The following is a 27,559-nucleotide window of genomic DNA, read 5'->3' on the forward strand; positions in this document are numbered from 1 at the left end:
GAGATTTAATTCTCAAGTATCCATTTAAAAGGTTTTGATTTTCAAAGTATGTGGAATTATTAAAAAGAAGTTTGAATTATATTGTAATTTACTGGATATTAAAAGGATTTATTGAACCACTAAATTATTATTATTAATGCTTTAAGCATGTCGGTAATCCCACTATGTGGATTTGGTTTATTGATAAGGCCTTGGACTTTGTATGACCGGGTCTTTCCTCAAGAATAGCCTTGTAATATAAGGAGACTAGCTTGGGGGTGTGCACATTTGGGTGAGGAATTGGATTAAAAGAAATTGGTTTTTAATAAAGAAATTGGTTTTATTAACTATTATTTTGAATATTGAATAATTGGAATCGGTTTTAGAATAATGAGTTTAGAATTTATTGGATTAATTATTGGAATTGATTTTTAAAGCATGTTTGCAAATAAATTGAGTTTACATTATCTTGCACTTATTGTACTTAGCATATTTTGCTTATCTGTATTTCTTATTTGTTTTGGTTCGCCCTGTTTACCGTACTGGTAAGCAGTATTGATTATTTTCAGATGGAGTCATGAATGAGCATATGGGAGTCCAGGGATTTGCTTCACCTAGTTTAGGAATATTGGTCTCGTCTTTATTTTGAGTACTCATAACAATGTTACTATTTTTATAAGTATTAATAAAAGAAAGTTGAGTTTTCGCTGCAAATTTTGTTATTGAGTTAAGTATTTTGAGTAGCCTTGCGTAATCACGCGGCGGTAATACGCCTAAGTCTATCTTTACGGTATAATTATATGTATTATTTCCGTAGAGATTTGGGGGTGTTACACGAGTTCTGCTATACCACATGTATGCTAATATTTTACATAGGAATCCCATGCCAATGTTCTTAATATGAATTTAAGCTATTTAATTAAACATATTTATTGTATTATGTTGTGCTGCAAAAATGCAGGTAAACTAACACTAACGACTAACGAGTATAACTCAACACAAAAGGAGCGAGCCCCATTTGATATCGGTGATAAACATTTTCATTTTTTTCAATGACATTTATGTTAATAATACTTCCTCCGTTTTCTTTTACTTGCAACACACCATTGAGCACGGTTATTAAGAAAACAAGCCAACAACATGTGCACATGGTCCCCAAGTAATGTTAATGACTTTAATCAAAGTGTAATTAAATCTGAGTGCTTCCCACGTAAGGCTTTTACAATTGATTAAAAAGCCCAAAATTTTGGTGGAAGCTCTAAAAATTTAAATATCCCGCCAACCCCACCAAATTTTAAAAAGTTGACAAACTTTATCAAAGTTACATCATATTTAAAAAACTTAAACACAATTCCAATGTTTCATTTTTTTTCCATTTCTGAATTTACTTTCTCTCAGATTAAAGAATCTTTCTAATTTCTCTTAAATTACACTTGAACACAACACTTTCTATTGATTTTTTCTCCACTGCATGTTTGTTCCATGGATAATTAATTTGGAAGCTACTTGATTTGCGAAGGCTTTGACGATTTTCCGGATATTACGATGGAAGAGCTTCTTGATCTTGAAGGTGTAATCAACAATCACTTTGGCAATGATTCTAACACCCCTGAGAAGAACAACAACATTAACATCGTCACTGTCGAAGAAATGCTTCAAATGGAAGATGCCATAAATGCTGAAATTGATGATGATGATGATGATGTTCATGATGATGAGGTATGGTATTTGTCTGATTCTGATGATGAGCATGATGAGTATGAAGCTTATAATGATGCATGCATTGAGTTAAATATTCCATCTTTTGCTAACATTGACAACCAAATCCCATACCCAAATTCTGGACACATTTTAGGGAAAAAAAGACCAATGATGAACAATGAATTGAGGCAACAATTAGTTATGGAACTGTTTGCAGAAACAACAAACTTGAATGTACCAAGGGGATTAATGAAGCACTTAGGTATTAAATATGGTGTTAATAGGACAACAATCCATAGGATTTGGTCGAAAGCTAAAAAACAAAAAACAGAAGGCCAAGACATTTGTGTTAATCATGCAAAGAAAAATTGTGGCAGGAAGCCTTTGCTTACCGATGAGGAAATTCTATGCTCTATTCCACTTAAACAGAGAACAACACTAAGATCTTTTGCAGCTGCACTTGGTGTTAGCCCATCTACAGTTTATAGGCTACTTAAGAGGGGGATTCTAAGATCACACACAAACTCAATCAAACCAAAGTTAACAGACAAACATAGAACAACAAGATTACAGTTTGTTTTATCTAGAGTTATACCAGGAACTATTCACACATTACCAAGGTTTAAGATGATGTACAACATGGTCCACATCGATGAAAAATGGTTTTTCATGAGTAGGATACCACAAAGATTTTACCTGCTATCAGAAGAACAAGATCCATACAGAGCTGTTCAAAGTAGGACTCACGTGCAAAAAGTCATGTTCATGGGCACATCGGCCAGACCACACATTGCTTCAAATGGATACATAAATTGGGATGGGAAAACAGGGATGTTTCCATTCACTGAACAAGTGCCAGCACAAAGAAGTAGCAAAAACAGAGAAAAGGGCACTGTAGAAACGAAAGCAAAACAAACCATCACAAGGGATATCATCAAGAAAATGATTTTAGAAGAAGTGATGCCTGCAATTAGAGCTACATGGCCAGAAAACGCATGCAAGACTATATGGATCCAGCAAGATAATGCAAGGCCTCACATCAACATTGATGATCCAGAATTTTTGGAAGAAGCAAATAAGGATGGTTTTGACATGCACCTAATCTGCCAGCCTGCTCAATCTCCGGACCTCAATGTATTGGACTTGGGGTTTTTTAGGGCAATTCAAGCAATTCAACACCAAGAGTTTCCTGAATCAGTTGAAGAGTTGGTTGAAAGTGTTCTGACCTCATATGCTAGTTATGATCCAAGGATCATTAACATGACTTGGCTTCACTCAATGTATGTAATGGAGGAAATTATGAAAGTCAAGGGAGGAAACAATTTCAAAAATCCTCATAAGGGCAAGAAAAGACTTCAAAGGTTGGGTCTATTACCATCCTATGTTGAAGTGTCGAATGAGTTGGTCCTAGATTCGATCAATTTTTTGAACGAAGGAATCATAGAAAGGGGTGAATCATCAAATGCCAACATGTTGTGAAAGATCAATATTGCAAACAAGGAAGTCACTTTTGAAAATTTCATAAGAAAACAACTTTTTGTATCGATGTAAAGGTCCAACTTATGAGATGTGAAGTGGTGGAAAAAAGTAGATTGTTTTTGTAAAAACTCAGTTAATTAAGAACGTAGTTGAAAATTGTAATGGTGAAAAGTAGAAGTTTTTGTAAACATGCACTTGTAATCTATGGCCCTATGGGGACACAATATTTTGTGTAAGAAAATTGTAATTGCATGCATGACTATAGTTTACATCTTAATTACAAGCATATCTTACTATAACCTTTATACTTTAATTTTTCATGCAAATCTAACCAAAGAGATAGGACATACCAACCCATGTTCTTCAAGGTTGAGTCTCGTCGGAGTCATAATCCATCTTATGCATGAAATCGTTCTTCAATGGAAGTATTTCACCCTTTTCAATATATGCAGCAGACCCTACTTTGCTTGCAACAGAAAACAACATTTGAAAACATAAATTAGCAGCTTGAAATCTAACAAAGGAACATATGTACACACATTTATATGCTGCAGATGTTAATAATTTACCTGGTGAATCCCTTTGCTGTAATCTTACATCGAGAGATACCAAATTCCCGATACGAAGTTTACATGGAGTGAGAACATTAGTTCTCCAGATTTCCTCTGGGGTATCCGGAGCTTCACTCTCATTGTGCCATGTGTTTTCAATCTTAGGGGAGTGGAAACATGGTTCTTGCCTTTCCCATGAAAGAGGATCATATGGAGGAAGGTCTTGTGGCATAGAGTTAGGGATGAACTTGGAGTCATCATTTGACCAAGAATTTTCTTTTTTTGGACTACACATTTCTTTGTCACCTAGTGTTTTGTAGTCTTCCTCACTATCATATGCCTGAGACCCACATGTTTCCCGTTTAAGCCTTTGTTGATTCTGTTCCCATTCCACATCAGGGTGATGTAGATCTTCATACTCGCGGTAAATATTACCATGAATATCTTTGAAAATACTTGTGACATTGCATTTTCTTGTGGCTTGTCTTTCCCACGCAGAAGGATCATATGGAGGGATATCTTCATACTCATAGTAAATAGTGCCATGAATGTCTTTGAAACTGCCAGTGTCATTGGTAATCCTAATTGCTCGTCTTTCCCATGAAGGAGCATATGGAGGAAGGATGTGTGGCTTTGAATGAGGGATGAGATTTTCCTTAACAAGACTACAACTTTTTTTGTGACTCGTTGCTTTGTAGTCGTCTTCCTCCTCATGATGATGATTAAGACACAAATTACCTGTGATGTTGCGTTTCCTACTCATTTTTAGCACTGCTTCACGGAGAAGTCTTGAATCTACACTACTAAACAAGAGACAAAAACCACTTTTAAACACCACCTAGCTAGTAAATTTAACTAAAACAAAGTATTCAACTCATAACAATAACAATCACTTATTAATAAACCAAGAGAGAACATACAGCTAAACAATTAAAAAGGAAAGTCATAAACCTTTAATATTTTAATAAAGTTGTAATTGCTAGAATGCAATATAGCCTATGAATCCACACTTGATCACATCGAAATGAACAAGGGGTTATTTAATCATGTCTAATATCATGATACCAAGAATAAATTAATGATAGTATCTAAAAAGATACAACTAATTTTTTATCATTAGGATTCCAGATTCCTACTCACTATCCACTAAGTACGTATTTATTTAATCACACATTCACACTAGTCATAGTAATCGTAGAACTTCAATTTTTTTTTCCCATTATCCATTAAAAAAAGGCATACATAAATTATTTATATCCCAAATTAGTACCTTGGAAGAAGCAATACTATTACAATGCTTATAATATCATAAGCATACTACCATATTTGTTCAGAGTACTACTGATTTTTCCATAGTCAAAACATCAAATGACATCCAAATTGAACAAAATGCATGTCCAATCAGCTTATTAAAATGAACTTGATTCTTTTAGATGGTAGATCTAAATCAATCGCATAATATTACCCCCAAATTAGTGTATAATATAATTTCCAATTCCAATTCTAATGCATGCAAATCGCAATATAAAGAAAAAAAATAAAAAAAAATCAACTGGTTGCATCCTAATTCGAGCTAGAACATACCCAGTATTTAAATTAGGAACACCTTGCAGCCCGACACGGCAACATTTCGAGCCTTGCGGTCGGTTTCCTACGCACGAATGCACGATAGTACATCTTCCCTTGGTTCAAGATGAAGCCAATGGGCCAAATGTACAGAATTTATGAAGAATTTACGAAATTGAGGGAAAATTGGCCAAGATCTGAAATTTTGGATGAGAGAGAAAGTGGGATAATGAAACTAGGGTTCTTCAATGTTTATGTGAAACTCAAAGAAAATATGAGAACAATCCAGAAAATAAAAAGAATCCTAGAAAATAAAGTATGTCTGTCAATAAAAGGGAGGGAAAGATTAGTAATAGTAATAAATGATATTAGGTAGTGAGTGGGTGTTTAACAGTTAATGAGGGAAGTAAATTAGGGGTATAATTGTTAAAAACAATAAAGATACTTTCCTTTTATGGTATGTTGCAAGTATTGTGACATTTCCGTTTTAGGGAAGTGTTGCAAGTAAAAGAAAACGGAGGATGTACAAAACTTTAAAAGATGGGACCACTTTATTCATGAAAATCGTGACTCACGGCGTTTACCTCACACTTCCTTATTCCTCCTACTTATACCATTATTGGAACAAACTGCCATCTCCTGCTTCTTCCTATAAACCACCACCGCTAGTCCGATAACAAGTGAATCATCATCTCCTTCCCCTTTGATCCACAACTAACAATCGACCACCATCTTATTTTTCTTCCCGCAACCAACCCACCTTCAGGGATATTAAGTTAGATCTTCTCCAAAATAATTACAGTACATATGTGAAAGTGAAACAGTATAATCTTGCATCAGTTTGCATACTTGCATGTTCTAGAGTTGGTCAAGTAAAATAAGAGAAAAGGGAAAGAAACAAGAAACAACTAAACAAGTATGGAGAAGGAGAAGCAGAAGCAGCACTCTTCCTACTGCTGCATATCCCATGGATTCCACCAAATTGCCTCTACTAACCCTAACAAATTAGCCATTATTCAAGCCAAAAAAGGCCCCAAAAATCTTAATTCTGAAACTAAATTCAGTACTCCAGTATATGAAGGCGACAAGTTCTTCACTTTCTCCGAGCTATCATCTGCCGTTGATTCCCTCAGTTTCAGGCTTCATCACATTTTCAATGGTGGTGATGATCCCTCCTTAGTCAAACCCACCTCAGGTAACATCAAATCCAATGTTACAACAAAAATAATTGGAATTTACATGTTACCTTCAGTAGAATATGTAATTACTGTTCTTTCTATCTTAGAGTTTGGTGGGACTTTTCTGCCTCTTGATCCTTCTTGGCCTAAAGATAGGATTTTGTCAATAATTTCATCTTCAAATGTTGATATTATAATTGGGTGTTCGAATATTGATAAAATTAGTAGTACCTACTTGGTTGATGAATCACATTGGCTTGTTAATTGCTGCAAATTTCATGTTTTATGCATAGATTTTGATGGGGTTCTTGAACAAAAATGTGGGAAATTGGATTTGGGTTGGCCTTGTGAAAGTGGGAAATTGAGAAATTTTAGCTATTTGATGTATACTTCTGGGTCTACTGGTAAACCTAAAGGTGTTTGTGGGACAGAAGGAGGGGTTTTGAATAGGTTTTTGTGGATGCAAGAGTTTTATCCATTGAGAGAGGATGATGTTTTGTTATTCAAGACATCTGTAAGTTTTGTTGACCATCTTCAAGAATTTCTAGCTCCTATGCTAGCAGGATGTACTTTGGTGGTGCCCCCTTTTCATGAATTGAAGGGGAATTTTTTTGGTCTTGTTGATTTTCTGTATGATTACTCTATTACTAGAATAACCGCTGTTCCATCGTTAATGAGGGCGCTTCTTCCTGCTTTAGAGGGACGGTATTCCGTGCAAGTGCTGTCTTCATTGAAGTTGTTGGTGTTGAGTGGTGAAGTTTTTCCTATATCTTTATGGGAGATGCTTTCTAGGATACTGCCTAAGGCTTCTACTATCTTAAATATATATGGAAGCACTGAGGTCTCTGGTGATTGTACTTACTTTGACTGCAAATGGTTACCAGAAATGCTTAAAAGTGAAATGTTGAGCAGTGTTCCTATAGGTAAGCCCATTTCTAATTGTGGTGTTAGGCTTATTGAGAAAGATGGGAGCTGTGATGAAGGAGAGATATGTGTAAAGGGGTTATGTCTTTCGAGAGGCTATTATATTGATGGTAATATTATGCCCTTGGACTATGAGGAATTGAGAGAAGAATCTGTTTCTGATCATGGGTGTCAGAGTAGTAAGCTTTACTATAGAACGGGTGACTTTGCTAGAAGGCTTCCAAGTGGTGACTTGGTTTTTTGTGGAAGAGAAGATCGCACCATTAAAGTTAATGGCCAACGTATTGCACTGGAGGAGGTAGAAGATACATTAAGAGGACACACAGACGTAGTAGATGCTGCTGTAATTTACTGTTATGAGCAAGAAGGGCATGCCTTTCTTAAAGCGGTTCTAGTGTTGAAAGATAATAACAAGTCATCTCAAATTTTGGCAGCTGTAAAAAGTTGGATGGTTGACAGACTTCCTTCAGTTATGATTCCCAAGGAATTTCGTTGTTCTGAAACCCTTCCTATATCTTCTACAGGAAAGGTTGATTATATGTTACTACCTAGATTTTTTTCTCCCGTTGATGTTTCAAACAAGAGTCATGTTGAACTTGGCAAAACTGTAGACCGTATTAAAGAAGCCTTTTGTAATTCTTTGGGTGTTGCAGACGTTGGTAGCGATGATGACTTCTTTGCAATGGGTGGTGATTCGATAATTGCAGCTCATGTAGCTCATAACTTAGGAATTGATATGAGATTGCTGTACATGTTTCCAAGTCCGTTAGAGCTTCAGAAAGCTCTTGCAGAGAAAGAAGGTCTTCTTGAGGTTGACCACCAAGTAAAGTGGGAAACTTTGCCCAAAGCTCAGAAAGGTGACTCGCCTCATTCATCTAATTCTAGATTAGTTAAGTCCAGGAAACCTGGAGAAACTACATGGACTGACAGTGATAAGCATAGAAAATCTAAGCATCTTAAAGTAGTTTCTGATTTATATTCAAATCTCAAGGGTGTAAGCTCTCTTAGTTCCATTTGGGAATCTCATTCGATGCCTGGTGAATGTGCAATCAGCCGTTGCAACAAGGTTACATACAATAGCAACTGTGATTTAAATATCAAGTGGCCTACTCAGGAATTTGAACTTCCTAGTAACAGAAAAGGGTCATTACGAGAAATATGGAAAGTTCCCTTGGAGTCTTGTGTTGATGCATCACCATTAGTTACTTTCAAAGATAATCAAATCTTGATATTTATAGGGTCTCACTCCCATAAGTTTCTCTGTGTTAATGCTAAAAGTGGTTCCATAAGATGGGAGATAAAATTAAAAGGTCGAGTGGAATGTTCGGCTATGATTGATGGAGATTTCTCTCAGGTTGTTGTTGGGTGCTACGAAGGAAACATATACTTTGTTGATATGATGAAGGGAATCATAAACTGGACTTTTCAAACAGGTGGTGAAGTGAAGTCACAACCTACCATAGACAAGTGCAGGAACCTCATATGGTGTGGCTCACATGATCATAATCTGTATGCTCTAGATTATAGAAATTATCACTGTGTCTATCAATTCCCTTGCACAGGAAGTATTTTTGGCTCCCCTGCAATTGATGAGGCTCGTGATATGCTTTACCTGGGCACAACCAATGGAAATTTGACAGCTATAATGTTAAAGGCTTCTGCATTCTCTGTTGTGTGGCAGCTTGAACTTAAAGCTCCGATATTTGGATCTCTTTCCATAAGTTCTGATGGCTATGTGTTATGCTGCTTAGTTAACGGGGATGTTCTGTCTTTAAACTCGAAAGGATCAATTGTTTGGAGGGTGAAAACTGATGGTCCAATATTTGCTGGACCATGCATCTCTAAGGCACTTGGTTTTCAGGCTCTGGTATGTTCTAGGAATGGGAATGTTTACTCTTTTGAGTTAAAAAAGGGTAGAATTTTGTGGAAGTACCATGTTGGAGGTCCAATTACATCTTCAGCTTTTGTCGATGAAAATATAAAGTTAATATCTGATCCTTCTGAAAGATTGGTTTGCATTTGCTCCAATTCTGGTAGAATTATTCTGCTTCGGGTAAGTTGTGTTACTGCTGAGGATAATACAGCAGAAGAGGGAGTTGAGAAATTTGCAGAAATTGATCTTCAAGGAGATGTATTCTCTTCACCAGTCATGGTTGGTGGACGGATTTTTGTAGGTTGCAGGGATGATTATTTGCACTGCATTGTTGTTGAAGACTTGAAGCACAATGGCTAATGAATTGACTGCCTGTGTAAATAGTAGATACATGGCCATTTTCATTTTTAAGAGATCCCTTCTTCAGTGCCTCCGCTCCTTGGAATTGAGGGAACTCCCAAAGCTTGTAAATCTACCAACAGGAATGCGGTACTTAACTAACCTCCGTATCCTTAGAATTTGGGAGTGTGAAGAGTTGCACTAGCTACCTGCTTGGTTACAGAAACTTACTTCTCTGAGGCAGCTAGATGTTCGAGGCTGCCCTTACCTGTATGAAAGATGTCAAAATCCGGATGGGGAGGACTGGTCCAACATTCAGCACATCCCCTATGTTTCAATTAGATAGTGATCAAATTACTTCAGTACTTATGCTGCTATTAGCAGGTCTAGTTGTCTGCCAAACTTTTGATGTTTGAATGTGTTTCAGAAAGAAGCTGTTTCTGTCTTGATAACGCCCTAACAAGGATATTCCTATTATGATGTTGCCGAACATGAACTTGCTTTTTTTTCTGTAAGGATATTCCTACTATTTGTCCTAATTATAGTCACAAAAAACGATTGAACATAGTCACACAATTACCATGACAAGCAGACCTTTATTACTTTTGCCACTGTTGATTGCCGGCAATCTCCCTTCACCGCCGCCGTATTCTGGTTTTAGTACCCTTTTCTCTCTCATTAATATTCACCCTTTTACTCTCTTTCCTTTTTAACAGGAATTAAATTCATTGCTCCCCAAGTGAAAGAGTGTAATTTCACGAAAATTCAGAAGGGAATACTTGACACCAAGTATTATAATTTCATTGTTTTGTTTGTTTGGATTTATTTGGATTCTGCATTTCTTGTTTCGGTTAAATTAAGACTTTTTTTAACAAAAACTGGTGAAACTGGTTCACATTGAACTCATTTACTCATCCTGATACATTATTTTAATTGAACATAAAAAAAAAAATCCACAATTGACATTTGATACTGTCTTATGAATAATATGAGTGTTGGAGACTCGGGTAAAATACACCCGAGTGTAGGATGGACACTATCGAACATTAGAGTTTAAGTACCTTTATAATTTTATAGGAGGGTGCAGTGCGTATTTTTGAGGAATACTTTTGAATTGTGATGTTTCTTGCTTGCTGCTAAATGAACAGTTAGATTGATGTTTAATGATTCCCTATTATTATGCGATTTGAGGCGACTAAGCCTTTTATCGTATACGACATACATCTTGTATAAATTTTTATGTGGTTTCTGTAAGTGGCAATCATCAGTATTCTAAACATAGTATAAACTAGAAAACTGGCATTGTTAGTCTTATCTCTTTTGTATTGATGTAATGCAGATTACAAGTTACACCATTGAATTACTAGCCAAACACCATTCATGGTACTCCATTTATACTACCACACACACTCCTTCTGTCTCACTCTCCGTCTCTGCATGCCTCTTTAACAAAAAAATGGACTTAAGAACAGACATTGCATGCTTGTTGCTCAAACACTCTGCGTCGCTGGAGTGTTCATGTGCTATAAGCTCAAAGGTAGTTTCTTCATTGCTGATTATAAATCCCAACTTCATCAACGCCAAGGCGTCGTCTCTATACTCAATGCTGTGCTCGGGATGCAGAGGTCAACCAAGAGCTCACTGAGCAATAACATCTCTTTATTGATGAGTTCAAGGATGCTGTTTATAATGCAATTATCTCCTTGATGAGTTGTCATTTTTGCTGAAAAGAAGAAACTCACCAAGTGTATCAACTATCAAGGGTCGACGTATTGTCTCCTCTTTTTATAGTAAGTTTGGGGTTGCTCACAGTATGTCAGTATGACTCAAGGAGTTAAGAACATCTAGAAGAAATTGGATGCTATTGCATATGATACTTAGTCCTGCTTTGACTTTGATGGTAAGCCTATGGAAATAGAAAGTGTATGCAGGGATATATTTGGAATAGAGGATGATTTGAGAAGATATGTTGACAAGTCTTTGGAAGGCACAAGGTTACATTCTATTAGATGATCATCATAGATTAATAGCAGTTGAGGATTTCAGAAGTTGCTGGAAATGAAATTTGAGTATTGCAAGTTTTTTACAATGTCTTCCATAACTCTAATAAAATTTGTAGTACTCTTGAAGATACACTCTTTCCTCGCTTTTCACATGCTCCAATGTGTTGCTATAAAATATTACCTTGAATTGACCTTCTGCTTCTTCACCATCTTGATTCTTCAGTATTCAGCATATGCAGATTGTCTTCAGACCAAATCAATAAACTTTTCCTATGGTCCAAGATTTTCATATGTCTCTATCAACCCAATTCGCCAAGGTTTGTCTTAAGTTATATGAGAGACATTGCGTCTTTGAAGACTAACTATAATCTGGGATAGGGAGGTGGATAGTATGGAAGAAGTCAGGGAGGTGTTCTGTAGCTGCACGTCTTCCCAGCAATCCTCGTAATGGCAAGTTTTCAGCAATTAATCATGGTAATGCATGTTCATTTTTTTTCATCATGTTAATCTTTCCTCTTATAATCAGTGAAATTTTGTCCTAAATAATCCGCTTACATTTCTGATGTCGATTTATCAGACACAAGGCACCTAGCTCACTTCATTTGATTGGCACTTGAGCTGATCTTGTGTTCATTATGATCTAAGGTATTGATTTGATTTAAAGATCGCCTTTAATATTTGTGATATCATGTATGATGACAGTATCCTAAGTATTTCCGACTATAATATGTATGAACTATAACTTGAACTCCTTGTGATTCTTGTCATACCACAATAGTAGACTAGTATGACTTTTGACAAAGATTAACGGAAAGAGGATATTTTTCACTTTAGTGTCCTTTCTCTATGCTTTGTAGTAGGAACTTGGTTATGCTACCTAATCACAAAATTCTTAGATCCTAAGAAAAATGTGAGTAACTTCAGCTCAAGTATTTCTTAGTCTTTCCAAATATCCATTACCTCGTGTTTGACTGTTTGGATTTCTTAAATGAATGACAAAAGAAAATGGCTTGCAACTACTGCATTGTGAAAATCGTGACTGCTGTAGCTTACGATCTATTTTTGAATAGATGAGTCCTATTTTGGAGATATAAACCACCTTATGTAATAATTTCATGCAAATCACCGCCTTTAGGCAGTCAAATTGATAATTTTATTCTTGCAATGCTCTAAGTTGTTATACTACTGAGTATGTTTTTTTTTTTTGTTTTTTTGTTTTGTTTTTTTTTTTTATCTTTTGTTTGGGGTAGAAAAATGTACAATATACGTGATCAAAGATCTCAATGGTGCTTTTTTTTATCAAAAAGTTGAAAGATAGTTTCTGAAATACATATTTAAATGCGATTTCTGACAAAAACAATCTCTACATTTCTATACATGTAACTACTTTACTGGAACTGACTTAACTGAATCTTGTTTTTGTTGTAGACAAAGCTTGTTGGATCAATTATTTATGGAATAGTTGCTTGTGCCAGCCACTGATTAGGCATTGTATATTGTGGTGTCATGTTGTTTGCACAATCTTATTTAATTTTCCGGTTAGGTGATAGCCCACATTTCCGGTTCAGAAGATCAGAGAGAAGTTAGACACTGTTGCTCGTAATGATAATAAGTTTGGCTTCAGTCTTGAGTTCTTACCCATCAGGAGGAGAAGAGAGGAAATTCGTTCGTATGTCGGTGCAGATAATATTGTTGGGAGAGAGGATGATGTCTTCAAAATTTTAGGTATGTTGCTTGATTCTGATGATGCTCACCAGGGTGTTAAATTCCTTAGTATTGTGGGACCTGGAGGATTGGGCAAAACTGCTCTTGCCCGACTGGTGTATAACCATGAAAGGGTTGTAAGTGCATTTTCGCTGAGGTTGTGGACTTGTGTCTCTGATCAAGATCAGAAACAGTTCGACGTGAAGGAAATTTTTAATAAGATTTTAAGATCTTGTTTGCAGCAGATGCATGATGGCTCAGCAGATCAGACGCAAGACCGACTCATGGAACAAGTGGCAGGAAGGAAATTCTTGCTAATATTAGATGATGTATGGACTGAGAATCTTGATCAATGGCTTAAGTTGGCAGAATTTTTTATGGCAGGTAGAAGAGGATGTTGGATTGTGGTAACAACACGTTCCAGAGAGACAACAAAAATTATAGGAAATGGTCCTGTATATGAGTTGCAAGGCTTATCTGAAGAGAACTCCTGGGGTTTGTTTAAAAAAATGGCATTTGAACAAGAAATTCCCCCAGGTGACTTGGTCAAGATTGGGCGAAAAATCGTTGAAAGATGTGCTGGTGTGCCTCTTGCTGTAAGGGTGGTAGGAAGTCTTCTACATGGTCAAGGCAAGAGTAAGTGGCTTTCAATTCAGGAGTTTGGACTAGCAGACATCAGAAACAGCAAAAACATCATTCCGCTATTGAAGCTTAGTTATAGTCTCCTTGGATCTTCGCTGAAGAGTTGCTTTAGTTATTTTGCATTGTTCCCTAAAGGTTTTGAGATAGAAAAGGAGTGGTTGATTAGCCTTTGGATGGCACAAGGCTTTGTTGTTCCATTAGATGAAAGTCAAAGCATAGAAGACGCTGGTGAAGAATATTTTTCAATGTTGTTACAGAGATGTTTTTTTCAAGATATACAAATTGATGAATATGGTGAGGTTGTCTCATGTAAGATAAATGCTCTCATGCATGATATTGCTGAAGAATCTGCAGGAAAGGAGATATGTGTAGCGAATCCTTTCACCTGCAACATGGATGGTAAAGCTCACCATCTATCCGTTATAAGAAGCAAATCTGCAGTTAATGTTTTCAGCAAGAGTCAAATTCGTACCTATTTTCAGGTTGGCAGGGTGGATCAGTTATCTACAGATCAATTACTGGAAAATATGACTTGCCTAAGGTCATTGGTCTTGAAGAATTCGGGCATTCAAAGTCTACCGAATTCAATTGATAAGTTACTACATTTGAGATGTCTTGACCTCTCTGACAATGTGATTCTGGAAGTGCTTCCTGAATCAATTACAAACCTCCATAATTTGCAGACATTAGTATTAAGATCTTGCATCAGATTGAAAGCGTTGCCAACAGATTTGAGCAAGTTGGTTAAGCTCAGGGTATTGGATGTAGCGGAATGTTATAGGCTTACTTCTATACCTTCAGACTTGGGTAAGCTGACTTGTCTTCACACTCTGACTAAGTTTCCTGTGAAAGCAAGTTCAAGTCTAAAGCAATGCTCAGATCAACTAAAAGGCCTAAAAGCTCTTAAAAACCTCAGAGGACAACTTGAAATTCATATCCAACTTCCCAAGAATCTGAAATATGTTAGGCTAGATGATATGGGAGTATCGTATCTAAGGAGCAAGGATCGTGTCAATTATATTCGGTTTTGTATTGAACATGCAGAGAGTGATGCAAGCATTGCTTATGAAGAAGCCATGCTGGAAGACCTGCAGCCACATTCGAATCTCAGGGGATTGGTGTTATTTGGGTATCACTGTGTAAGAATGCCAGGTTGGGCAAGGGATGATAGCTTGGCAACCTTCCTCCCGAATCTGGTTAGGTTCGAACTATCATATTGTCATAACTTGCAATACCTTCCTATTCTTGCAAGACTATATCATCTGAAATTCCTCTCTATTTTCTACCTGCCAAATTTGGAGTACATTGAGTCTTTTGAGCCAGGGTTAAGTGAACACAATCTCCTTTTCTTTCATTGTCTTGAAGAGCTTCGGTTATGCAAGCTGCCAAACTTGAAAGCATGGCATAAAAAAGAGGTGGTAGGAGATTATCTGCGCATTGGTGGCATCCAAAAGCAAACATCTCTATCATCATCATTTTCCTTTTTTTCCGCAGTTGAAATTATTGCATGTACAAGAATGCCCGCTAATGACCTCAGTTCTGTTGTGTCCAAAGGTTGAAGATCTAGAACTATACATTTTTAATAGAGCACTGCAAATAAGTGTGATAAAAAAGAGTTGGGATGAAAAATGGGAGGTCACTTCATCCTCTTGTCAATCATCATCACTGTCAGATGCTAAAATTTTGAGTCTTCCCAAACTGAGATCCCTGAATACAGATAACATAGAATGGTACAAATCGCTCCCAACAGAAGTTTTCCAGTGTCTTACTCGTATTTGTATATACTGGGACAAGGAGCTGGAGAGTTTGTCACAAGTTGAGGAGGTTTTTCATAGCTGCTTGTCTTCTCTGCAAACCCTGATAATATGCCTTTGTCCTGAACTAAGAAGTCTTTCTGGAGGGTTGAAGCATCTCACCGCCTTGGAAACACTGGTTTTAGAATATATACCCAATCTCTTCACCAGCCCTGAATCAGAAGAGGAAGATGGAATGCCATGGAGATCCCTTCATCAGTGCCTCCGTTCCTTGGAATTGAGGGAACTTCCGAAGCTGGTGAATCTTCCAACAGGAATGCAGTACTTAACCAACCTCCGTATCCTTAGAATTTGGGAGTGTGAAGAGTTGCACTCACTACCTGCTTGGTTACAGAAACTTACTTCTCTGAGGCAGCAAGATGTTCGAGGCTGCCCGTACCTGTATGAAAGATGTCAAAATCCGGATGGGGAGGACTGGTCCAATATTCAACATATTCCCCATGTTTCAATTAGTTAGTGATCGAGTCACGTCAGTACTTCTTCTGTTATTAGCAGGTCTAGTTGGTAGTCTAACTTTTACTGTTTGAATGTTTTGCAGAAAGAACCTTTGATGAATTGATAACACCTTAACAGGGATGTTCATATTATGATGTAGCTGACCATGAACTTGTTTTTTCTGTTAGGATCTTATAGAAGCCTATGTAATCTACTTATTGTGCTTTATATGGGAAATTTTTGCATTTATGGTACTGATTACTGCATCTTAATCAGCATTTCACAGTTCTTGGTTGTGCTCAAATATTTTTTGTCTGGTCAGTTTATATTGACTTTGGTGTATTGTAAATAAATCATCCTCTTCTAACCCTTGTTGAAATCGAAGAGCAGGAGCATCTCACTCAATCGTTTTCTATCTAGATTTGCACTTCGTACTGACCATGTTCTGAAGATGATTTACAGCTTATGGTGAATGAAGATCTAGTTGCAACACACCTTAATTTGAGCTTTGGTGGCAGCATCAACCTGCTACATAGTTTAGTTAACCAGCAAGATCTTAATTGGTTATAGGTCGTTGTAAGTGATCATACACAAAAAGTAATTATAGTGATATTCTAAATTGCAGACTTTTGAGAAGTGCAGTTTTAGTAACCAGCATTTTTTTTTTTTCATAATTTACCTACTTAAAGGGCAGGATTGGTTTATAGTCCCACACTTAATTTCTAAAAATTTTGTACAAAATGTAACAATATTTCCTCAGCTTATGAATTAAGCCCATAATATCCTATTTATTGACCAACATCTCCTTCAACATGCCCCCAAACCCAGTCTCAGTCGCCACTCTACGCAGCCTTGCTTGTGTTGCTTCGAAACCCGAACCCTGATTTGTGTCCTTGAAGACAGAATAATAAAAAGAAGCTAATCAATTATGAGGTGAACAACTGAACATTGTCACACAATTACCATGACAAGCAGCACTTCCCTTTATTACCTTTGCTCAGTTTTAGATCACTTCTTTAGGACTCCAGGTATATTTCTCTGTCTGTATTAGCATAAAATTCTTTTCCCATCAAAGTGAGCAACTTGATGAAAACAAAAGAACACCTAATGTGGCCCACCAATAATTCATATTACAGCTTTGGTCTTTCCTTCATCATCAAGATCCAAAGTATAATTAAATGCAGTCAAGATTAAGAAAACATAAAAAATGCCAAGTTCTATAATAGAACACATGGGCAACATATATACTATTGCACATTTGTACATTTAATCAGGAATCAAAATGTATAACATGACAGACATATTTTTATGGCAAGAAGGGGAAAAAAACCACAACCAATAAATCTGAAGAACTAAAAATGGACATCGACAAAAGGTTTTTGAAACCAATCTCACATTCACATACAATGTTTTTCAATATAATCTCATCGAAAAAGGGTGGAATAAAAGAATGATGAAACAATCAAAGGTACTACTATTGGGAAAATACCCACTTCATATAAGTTAAATCACCAACAAAATCCCTTCTTACAAGAACAGGGCAAGTGCTGCTAATGCAAGAACTAGGCTAGCCATGACTCGACAGGAGGCCGAAGAATCTAAGGGTTTTTTTGAGGCAGCTGGTGAGTCTCCGTCTTTGGCCACATCTGCAGGAGAATCAGCAGCAGCAGGGACGATTTCAGGAGCCGGTGCTGGGGCTGGCATAGGAGGAATGTCAGTTCCGAAGATGGCCTCAGGAAGAAGCACCTTGTCAACCTGGTAAATGGCAACAGGTTCAGTAGAATATACACTGCTGCTAACCTTGGTGACACTCCATCCTGAAGTCAGATGGATTGTGCCCGAGACATCGGTGAAGTTCAAGGTGTAATCACCACCAGCAAAGGTGTTAACAGGCCCTATGGTACTGAGGTTCTTGAACTCGGCGAGAGAATAGTAGTGTGGCAGGGCATGGAAGAGGCACAACTGCTTAAGCTGGTCATGAGTAAGGTTGGACAAAGAAGGTTTCTTAAGGGCCGAGAAGGCGCTGTCCTTGGGTACAAAAAGGGTAAGGCCTTCATCAGTGTTGTTGGCTTGGTTTTGCAAGGTTTCAAGCACTTTGGTGGATTCTAGGTAGTTCAAGAATGTGTGGAAAGGGCCAGCAACACTCAGTAATTCAGTCAGGTTTGCATAGTCTGGCGCCGGTGCCGGGGCTGGAGATGGGGTTGGAGTTGGACTTGCAACAGGTTTGCCCTTCTTTTGAGCATTGGCCAAAGGAGAACTCAACATCAACAAAGTAGTAGCAAATAAGAGTACCATGGTTTTCCCCATTTTTGCTATTTTAAGCAATACTCAAAGTTACAGATTTGCCAAAATTTCACCAAATTCCTGCAAATTGACCAAAACCCATCAAGATTTACACTTTATTTGAGTAAATATTACAGAAATTGACATTTTAACAAACCCCAGAAAACAAAATGTGTAATTAAATTAACAATAATTACAGATCTTGGTTGGTCAACTTAGAAAAGTAAATCAGCCACTACTAACAAAATTGTCAGATTCAGAGAGAACCGAAGAACTAGTCACATTGAAGCTACATGCAATGATTAAAGTAGAGCTAAGCAACTGAAAATGTATCAAATCAGTCAAAATCTAAGTAAACTGAACTTAAAATCAGCAAACCCCACTTTAATTAAGCTCAAATTCTTTGCTTAACATGAAATTAAACTTCCTACAATGGTCAAATTCATCAGTTTTCTAAGTAAAACAGCAGAATTATCAGTACAATATTGCATGTACATCAGCACTATAATGCAAATAGATCTAGATCAGCTAATATAACAGTAAATCAGAAACACCCACAAACTAATACATTATTCTCACAAAATGTGAATAGACCAAAAGCTAGATTAACATAGAAATCATGAATAAAATGAATGAAAAATAAAGAAAATGTAGAAGACTGACCTGAAAAAGGAGAGTACAGAGAAGAGGTGAGAGAGTGACAATTGGTAAAGAAGATCTAAAATGTGAGAGTATTTAAAGGGTAAGTGTAATTGGCAGGTAAAAGCTTACAAAAGTTGCTCATGAGCTGGGATTTTTATGTTAAAATAAGATTTGGTTGGTGCTAAAATTAATGTATGGTTTTTTTTATTTATCTAATTAATTAATTTTCAATATACAAGTAGTAGTATAATGGTATGTATACTTTGTATATGATGAGTGTTTTGATGGAAAAAGAGATCTAGAAAAATGGTCAAGTAAGGTGGGATTTCCAAATCAACCCTCTCAAAACTTATAATTGTTGTGTACTATTGGGGGGTCTCCAACCTTGCACTCTACCCCATCATTGCCATTTTCTTGCAAAATTGCTTGGTTATTTCCGGAGGTATATTTGATTAATAGATAGTAAAATTTTCCCTTTTAAAAATGTGCATTGTGTTCGAGTCAAAACTACGTGGGAGCCAACTTATTTTAACTTAAGTGATTAAACACGATGTCTTTCTAAGTTGATCACCATAAGAGTAATGCTATTTGTGGTATAAAGTGATATCGTGGGATGGAGAAAATGACAAAAAGTTATACCATGCAATACCATTTTCGGTACAAATATATACCACCTACACCATGCATGGTTTGCAAAATTACTACTGTATATAACTTTTAAAGCATTTTCTTTTATCATATTTAATATTAGGGTGTTAAAAGCATTTGTTAACACTAATATTATTGTAACACTTTAAATAAGGGTTGCTTTTATTCATTTATTTGGTTTTTCTTTAACTTTTTGGTTATCTTTGTACATTAGGAAGTGATTTCAAGATGATAAATTTTTTTAAGGGAAATATTACTACTCTTATAAATTAGGAGTAATTCTATTTCAAGAGATCTAATCATTTTCTTATAAAGATACCAACTTAATCAATTTATATCGAGGTAATTTGTGATCAATAACTTTATATCCATGTTAGGCTCTGTTCTTTTGAGATTCTGGGCAGAGCAGAGCAGATTTCAGTAGAGCAGAGCAAAGCAGAGCAGAGCAGAGCAGATTTCAGCAGAGCAGAGCAAAGCAGAGCAGATTGAAGCAGAGCAAAGCAGAGCCGAGCAGAGCAGAGCAGAGCAGATTTCATTATTATTATTATTATTATTATTATTAATTTTTTCATTTTTTTTATTATTATCATCATTATTATTATTATTACTAATATTGTTATTATTACTATTATTATTATTATTATTATTATTATTATTATTATTATTACTACTACTACTACTAATACTATAATAATAATTGTAATGCTTTATTATTGTTATTAAATATTAAATATTATTATTATTATTATTAATTTTAATATTATTAAATATTAATTATATTATTGTTATTAATTATATTATTATTAAATATTAATTATATTATTATTAATATTATTATTATTAAATATTAATTATATTATTATTAAATATTAATTAATATTATTATTAAATATTAATTATATTATTAAATATTAATTATATTATTATTATTATTAAATATCAATTATATACTTCCTCCGTTTTCTTTTACTTGCAACACACCTTTTAAGCACGCAGTTTTAGGAGATGATTAGTCAGGGTAAACGAGCGATTTTATCAATATAATTTTTACACGAAAATTAGAATAGAGTTAAGTATCATTTGTAAAAATTATAATGAAAAATTTGTCCATTTACATTACATAAACCAGAGCTCAAAACACGTGCCACAAGGCTGTGTTGCAAGTAAAAGAAAACGGAGGAAGTATTATTATTAATAAATATTAATTATTATTAATAAATATTATTTATTTATTTATTATTATTAAATATTAATTATTATTATCATTAAGTATTAATTATTTATTATTATTTTTATTAAATATACATTATTATTATAATAATTCAATATTAAGTATTAATTTTAAGCAGAGCAGAGCAGGGCAGGGCAGGGCAGAGCAGAGCAGGGCAGAGCAGAGCAGAGCAGAGCAGAGCAGATTGAAGCAGAGCAAAGCAGAGCAGAGCAAATTTCAGCAGAGCAGAGCAAAGCAGAGCAGATTTCAGCAGAGCAAAGCAGAGCAGAGCAGCTCTAAAGAACGGGGCCTTACACTATTTAAAACCCGCCTAGCTAGATTAAGAGCCCATAAAATAAATAATACGATGACCATCGATCTTGAACATCGTCCATAAATAAAACAATTCTACAACAAAACTAAGTTCATATTTAAAGTCCGATAAAGAAAAAAAGTTCATATTTAAAGTGTTCTAAAAATTAAAAAAAAAAGTTCATATTTAACAAATTAAACATCAGATTATTACTAGAAACATAAACTTGCCAAAGTTTTTTTTTTTTTTTTTTAGACAAAGAGAAACTTGCCAAAGTTGCTACCATTATCCTTTGTATTATACAAAAAAATTAAAGAAAAAATTTTTGCTGTAAAGTAAATTAAATGTTCGGGCATGATGTGGCATGATGAATGATTCAACTCGTTGATGATGATTAAAGTGGGCCAAAACTAAAATCCCTTGGTTGTGCGGAGCTATGATGGTGAATATCATCATTGTCAGTAATTTTCATGATTATTAACAAGTCATTCTACTCGTACCAAAGTTCACATTCAATCCAGATTGTACAGGACCTTTCTCGTAATAACAAAACCTTAGTTCTAAAATGATTTAAAGTCCAAATGGAAACCGTCGGCAAAATGTGAATTTATCTAAACATGAATTAATCAATAATACAAAAACCTTAACACACTTGTGTTAAAAGAATTAGTTAATATTGGATAGCTTAGTCTTTGATATTAAATATGTGATGTAGGAGATTAGTCAACATCAAATTGTCACATTTAATTACTAAACAACATTAAAATGAGAAAATAATACTAGTTAGAATCAAGAATGTGAGTGTAGGACCAACCAAATGATTCGGTTTCGGTATACGAGGGTGTCGGCTGTATTGCTTGTTTGATTTCTAGCAGTAGAAGCTAAACATATTGCTATTTGCTGATGTCAATATATCAATGTGTTTTGAATGACAAATAATTTGATTAATTAAGTTGATGGTTATGGTAATGATATAGTTACACCCTTAATATGCTATTAAGGCCCGTGCTATGTCATTATCAATTTTTAAAAATTTTGGTGTTTTTTTTATTCTTCTCGGTAGGTGAAAAATTGATTTTAGGGTTTCAAATATGTCCTCTAATAATATAGGTTGTATAATTTAGTGAAAAATAAGTGTACCTATATTAATCATGTTTAGTTTAAAAATTGACTGAAAAGCACCCTAGTTTGTTTTTTTTTTTAGTTTTCAAAGTAAGTCTAGAGTGAAATAAATTATAGAAGCAAATTTTCACGTTAAAATTGTTGATGAAATCTAGTGTGCCCACAAATGTAGTAGCCCATCAATTTTTAAGTCATATATTCTATCCGTTTCTGAATAATTGATAAAGTTTGACTAGACGTCCAGACACATATGTCAATGCATAAATTCAACAGATAGAAGGGATTAGTTTTTGTAATATGCACATAATAATTTAAGGTTACTTGTAATTTCTTTAGGGCTGGGTGGGCTAGCTCTAATTTTTTTTGTATTATTGTAATCTGGCTGGGCTGTACAAGGTCTGGATCCCAAAAAGTAAGCCCACTTGTTTTTAGATAAGAAGTAAGGTTTCTTTTGGATTCAACCCAAAACTTTGTTCAAACTTTAAACACTAAACAAAACCAATGTCAAAATTGAAAATTCCAAAAATCACAATCATTGATGTTTGTAGGGTGTTCTTGTAAAGCCACAAAATTACACTTGAACTGTTCAATGGTCAGGCAACCAAGTACAACCAAGTTGATTGCACCCGGCAACTGATTCAAGTGCCCGCCAAACCATGTGATAGTCAAAGAGTTTTAGCAATGGCACAACACGAGTTTGACCCTCGGTGTCTCAATCTCCACGCAAAAGCAATGAAGGGTGGGAGGACATTTGGGCTTCGGCACTTTGTAGAATACTAGGTATTCATGTTGGTGGCTTGTAATAAACTCGAGCTCAGCTGAACTGCTACAGAAGTACAGATAGAAAGAAAAAAGAACGAAACTTCTACATTTTCTATTAGCCTGAAAATGGTTTGAGTCTCCAAGAATCAAAGGTAGTGCAAAAAAACAGCAAACTGAACAAAGTCAGCTACTCCTATTACACAAGAACATCTGAGTTTTTTTTCTTCTTTTTTGTTCTTTTCCCGTTGATACGTTTGAAAAAATAAAAAAGAAAAGAAAAGAAAATGTCGCAGCCATTTCAAATTTGAGAACCTATATTCATCTTGAGAGGATAAATCCGGAGTGAGGAGTTGGATATAATTTGGTGAAAAAATACTCGATCATGCACAACTCTTATGTAGTTAACCAATCTTTACGAATGTCAAATGTGTAATTGATCTCCAAGTAGCATTTGTTATCATCGTCAAGAAACTGCAAAATAAACAGGAAGATATGTTTTAGTTCATGACACATTTTTATGCCTTTCAAGTTGCACCGCGACTTTTGTCAAATGCAAGCTGTGCAAACATAATTCTTTACATGGTATAGCCAAGCAAGCAACATTAAAGAGATCACAGTTATCACAGCAAGAATAATTCGAGTTGCTTAAATAGGCTAGATGTTTTCCCCCCAACACTGATCATGTGGAAATCCAAGATTTAGAAACCGTGTAAATTTTTTGTATGTTTATATTTTATAATGAGGCAATATTAAATTATTTGATGATTAAAATAGAAGTTATGATTCTTATGAACCTTCTATGATTTAGGAAAACAATTTATTAAGAACAGGCAAAATGGGGAGCGTGGTACCCTGGACTGAGACAGCAAAATTATAAAGGAGTAATAAATATAGATCACTTCAGATCTATCACATGAATGTTGGTGACCATCAATGTGGATATGCAAGATAACCGAGGTTAAGACCCTAACAATTTCTAAAATTCAAAATTCTTAGAACTGTGACCGGAAGGCATCATAATGGATGGAAGAAGGATACAAAAAATCATCTAGTTGAGACGCGAAAGCTCAGAACGACCTGAGAAATTTTTTTTATAAGGGAGTTATAAGATTACAGAATGGAGTGTAGGCAGAAGGGTAATTTCAGCAGTAAAGACATGTTTTGAGGAAAAAAACAAAGAACGAAAGCAATTCAATTTGAAGTATGCAACGGCTCATTAATTAATTTAACCTTTCCTGTCGATAATAAGAGTTATAATTAAAAACAAAAAAAAAAATCAAGGTTCTCCGGGTTTTTGTGAATTATCAGCAATGTGTCTACAATAAATTCCTTTGTAAAAATGTGTGAACATATTATTGATAGAGATAAACTGATACTAAAATTCTAAAAGTTGAGCACATAAACAAAGAATATACGAGTATAGTTGAATGTGACTAACCTTTGTTCTAGCAGTGTATGATCCTCGGACAAAGTAACCAGAAGGGGTAGTCTCCTCTGGCATCTCATGTGTGTATGACTCCAGTTGCGGACTAAAGGTTCCAAGCATTTCCTTAGTTTTGTCCACTGTAAATAGGATCAGTTCAGCCAAAGGTTTCCACTATCTTTGATCTTCAGTATTCAATATTCAAAAGAGCTGAAGAAATAATGTAAGAAAAGCTTACCTTTTATGCCAGTTTTCCATACAGTGTTAGTGTACTTTAGCCCAAGTACAATGTTATTGTTAACCTGGAACGTAAATCTCAATTTGTAACGGCTACCTTCCTTCAAAGTAAACCATGGTGATTTTGGTTTTCCGTCCTCTGGAATTGGCAGAAAGATGTCAGGTCTGTCTGGTGAAAGAATCGAAAGGCTTAGGATCTTCACTTCTGGTTCTAGGGCTTCTGCAATACACAAAAACCGAATTGTTACATGAGTGGCAGGAAATCGAAAAAGTTTCATGCAGTAACATACTAAATGATTACAGTAAAAAACATACGAAATACTAATGAATAATCTCCTTTTTACTAACCAAATAATATAATGCTTAAAGTTTCCTCATTTACTTAATAAGTAATGATGAAGATGATGCTATAGTGTGGCCTGGAGATGCAGTTGCTTTGAAATTATTAGTTAAAGCATTAATCATCATGTTGGACTACCTTCCCCCATATACACAAAATTAATTATTACGCGGGGATAAGTTACATGCCACGTGTCACCTAATCCATTGGAGCAGTGACTTAAATGAACTCATTATTCAAGCCAGGACCCTTCAACACAAAGAGTCATTAACAAGGAATGAATTAGCAAATCAAAGCAAGCGCAGTAGAATTGTCCATCTTACACCACTTTTTTCTTTTCCAAACACGGCGGCTCAATGACCTCAATAAAGGAAACTTTCAAGTGGTACCATATTTTCACCCCAAGTTAACTATAAGCAGTAAAGACTACGCTAAAATCAGGTAAGCCTTTTTCCACGCCATTTGTTACTGCAACTCTTCGATTTAGCTTCCAATACCCGTGTGTAATTGTGTTAACACATACTAAACTCTTTAAACAAATACATGTACTTCAGCATTATTATGCAAAATTTTGAGGAAAAATAGAGAAACAACAATATAACATGTCGATTTATGATTAAAAGATAACTGAAACATTCATAGAACTTGAGTAACAAGACTTTTGACATCACTGAAGCACCAAATCCCCTCGAAACTCTAATTTTAACTGTGTACCAGGCAAATGTAGCATATCATCAATGATTCCCTTAAAACTCATATTAATCCTTTCCTCAAGCTGGCTCTAATTAGAGAATCAAATTTTCGAGGCATGTATGATCCCCAACCAAGCGCGTATAGATGTCCTTCCTTAACTTGGTTCACAAAAAGCCACCCAAAGCTTCAAATGAACTCTTTAACTAGCCTAATCAATCAGGATCTTAAGAATTAAGATTGCCAATTTACCACCCCCCACCTCATCTGAATGATTCAATCATTGTTGAGCTTCAAACACCAAAAATCATTGACAAATTTTCGCTATAATTCGGTGCCCTTATTGTACGTAGATCAGGAGGCAAACTGATTGCATTTACCTAGCTTATATAAAATGGGACAATTTTTTACAAAATTGCAGGACAAACATCATATAATTTACAAATGACATTAATGCAAACACCAAAAGTTCTTTTCTTTTATAATATAATTAAACTATCATGAATAAATCTCTTTAAAAAACTATAATGTATATCCAATCAAATAAAAATAATTAAAAATCATAAAATGAAGATAGAATATACCTCCAATTTCATTCAAATCAACACTTCCAAGGAGTTGTTCCTTCCACTTCCTCAAACTCTCATCATCCTGCATTCCCAATACCCATTAACAAAGTTTCAATCTTTTTACAAAATTCAGAAACAAAAATCAACAAATATTCAAAAAAATTATAAAATTAAAAAAAAATTTGACAGACCTTATCTTTTTCTAATTGCTCTTTAATGGTAAATTGTGGGCCCAATTCAAGTTTATTCTCATAATCTTCTTCCTCATGATCAGTTGTATAGAGAGAATTCTCACTCATTTGCCTCCCAAGTTTGTCTCTTTCATCATTTTCTGGGTTTAAAATCTCTTTCTCTGCTCCACTTTTCTCTCCAATTTCCTTATTTTCATCAAACCCCATTTCTTATAATTCAATGTTAGCCCAATTGAAACAAAAATTTGCAACAATGCAGGATAAAATTAAACAAAAAAAACCCAGAAAACAAAATAACAAGAACAGAATTCCCTTTAACAGAGGAACCAAAAAAATTGATGAAAGAGAGGAAAAATGGAAAGTCAAAAGAGAGAGAATGATTGATTGATTGATTGAATGTTGATGATGTTTGTTGTTGTTGTGGGTTGTTGGTTAACTGATTAGAGAGAGAAAGAGGAGAGAGAAAGAGAGAGATGAAAGGGGGGAAGAAGAGTGGAGAAGAAAAGGTTTCTTCTTTCTTGTGGTGATCCGAAAGGAGCGAGGAGAGAGAGAGAGAGAGATCGTGAGGTGCACTAAGAAATGATAGATGATCGTGAGGGTCACTAACTTAACTAGTTTTGTACTTTCTCTAAACAACGCATTCTCTGTGCCTAAGATTGAGGCTTATAGAATTCTTGTCTTTTGTCTGTTTTCTTAATTGTTATCCCCCAAGTCTGCTGGATGGGTTTGTTGGAGGTTTGGCTAGCAGTGTCGGATCCGGAAATTTTGTACTCTGTAACGCGTTTAACTTGATTATTATATCGTGTAGGTTTCTTTTCTCATTAATATTGTCTAATAGAATACTCCGTATGATTTATATTGGTAGATGTTATATTGAGTTTGCCTCATTTTTGTAATGGTATATTTTACTCGCGTAACTACTAGATCCGGTAAAACTGATC

At 35.3% G+C, this 27,559-nt stretch overlaps 3 protein-coding genes and 2 pseudogenes across 4 annotated transcripts; 3 read left to right on the forward strand and 2 right to left on the reverse strand.

Moving 5' to 3' along the window:
* The first annotated feature begins 1,524 nt into the window (after nucleotides 1-1,524).
* Nucleotides 1,525-3,159, forward strand: LOC145590228 (uncharacterized). Its single transcript, XM_081646974.1, has one exon. The coding sequence runs from the start codon at nucleotides 1,525-1,527 to the stop codon at nucleotides 3,157-3,159; it is 1,635 nt and encodes a 544-aa protein (XP_081503100.1).
* A 2,786-nt stretch (nucleotides 3,160-5,945) lies between these two features.
* LOC145587409 (putative acyl-activating enzyme 19 pseudogene) lies at nucleotides 5,946-10,216 on the forward strand (annotated as a pseudogene).
* Nucleotides 10,217-11,046: 830 nt separating this feature from the next.
* On the forward strand, nucleotides 11,047-16,210 carry LOC145590229 (disease resistance protein RGA2-like). Its single transcript, XM_081646975.1, has 6 exons — nucleotides 11,047-11,215; nucleotides 11,710-11,910; nucleotides 11,972-12,067; nucleotides 12,451-12,503; nucleotides 13,144-15,354; nucleotides 15,434-16,210. Exons 1-6 carry the CDS (start codon nucleotides 11,047-11,049, stop codon nucleotides 16,208-16,210), a joined length of 3,507 nt encoding a protein of 1,168 aa, XP_081503101.1.
* A 1,337-nt stretch (nucleotides 16,211-17,547) lies between these two features.
* Nucleotides 17,548-19,474, reverse strand: LOC145587410 (fasciclin-like arabinogalactan protein 7 pseudogene; annotated as a pseudogene). The gene is made up of 2 exons (XR_014101259.1): nucleotides 19,135-19,474; nucleotides 17,548-18,552 (listed from the first exon to the last, which is right to left on the reverse strand). The product of XR_014101259.1 is annotated as a fasciclin-like arabinogalactan protein 7 pseudogene (transcript).
* Nucleotides 19,475-23,259: 3,785 nt separating this feature from the next.
* On the reverse strand, nucleotides 23,260-27,190 carry LOC145587411 (rho GDP-dissociation inhibitor 1-like). Its single transcript, XM_081644150.1, has 5 exons — nucleotides 26,619-27,190; nucleotides 26,443-26,509; nucleotides 24,830-25,048; nucleotides 24,607-24,731; nucleotides 23,260-23,639 (listed from the first exon to the last, which is right to left on the reverse strand). The coding sequence occupies exons 1-5, from the start codon at nucleotides 26,823-26,825 to the stop codon at nucleotides 23,562-23,564; spliced, it is 696 nt and encodes a 231-aa protein (XP_081500276.1). The 5' UTR covers nucleotides 26,826-27,190; the 3' UTR covers nucleotides 23,260-23,561.
* Between the last annotated feature and the right edge of the window lie 369 nt (nucleotides 27,191-27,559).

This window comes from Chenopodium album, chromosome 17 (assembly GCF_948465745.1).
Source record: "Chenopodium album chromosome 17, dcCheAlbu1.1, whole genome shotgun sequence".
In the NCBI taxonomy this organism is placed as follows: Eukaryota; Viridiplantae; Streptophyta; class Magnoliopsida; order Caryophyllales; family Amaranthaceae; genus Chenopodium; species Chenopodium album.

Bases quoted from the DNA above. Each gene is read 5' to 3' on its own strand.
- LOC145590228 (XM_081646974.1), top strand. From the start codon at position 1,525: ATGGAAGAGCTTCTTGATCTTGAAGGTGTAATCAACAATCACTTTGGC.
- LOC145590229 (XM_081646975.1), top strand. From the start codon at position 11,047: ATGGACTTAAGAACAGACATTGCATGCTTGTTGCTCAAACACTCTGCG. The intron at 12,068-12,450 runs GTAATGCATGTT...TATGCTTTGTAG, and splicing joins GTTTTCAGCAATTAATCATG to TAGGAACTTGGTTATGCTAC. The intron at 12,504-13,143 runs GTGAGTAACTTC...GTTAGGTGATAG, and splicing joins TCTTAGATCCTAAGAAAAAT to CCCACATTTCCGGTTCAGAA.
- LOC145587411 (XM_081644150.1), bottom strand. From the start codon at position 26,825: ATGGGGTTTGATGAAAATAAGGAAATTGGAGAGAAAAGTGGAGCAGAG. The intron at 26,510-26,618 runs GTCTGTCAAATT...TTGGGAATGCAG, and splicing joins AGCAATTAGAAAAAGATAAG to GATGATGAGAGTTTGAGGAA. The intron at 24,732-24,829 runs GTAAGCTTTTCT...TCCTATTTACAG, and splicing joins ATGGAAAACTGGCATAAAAG to TGGACAAAACTAAGGAAATG.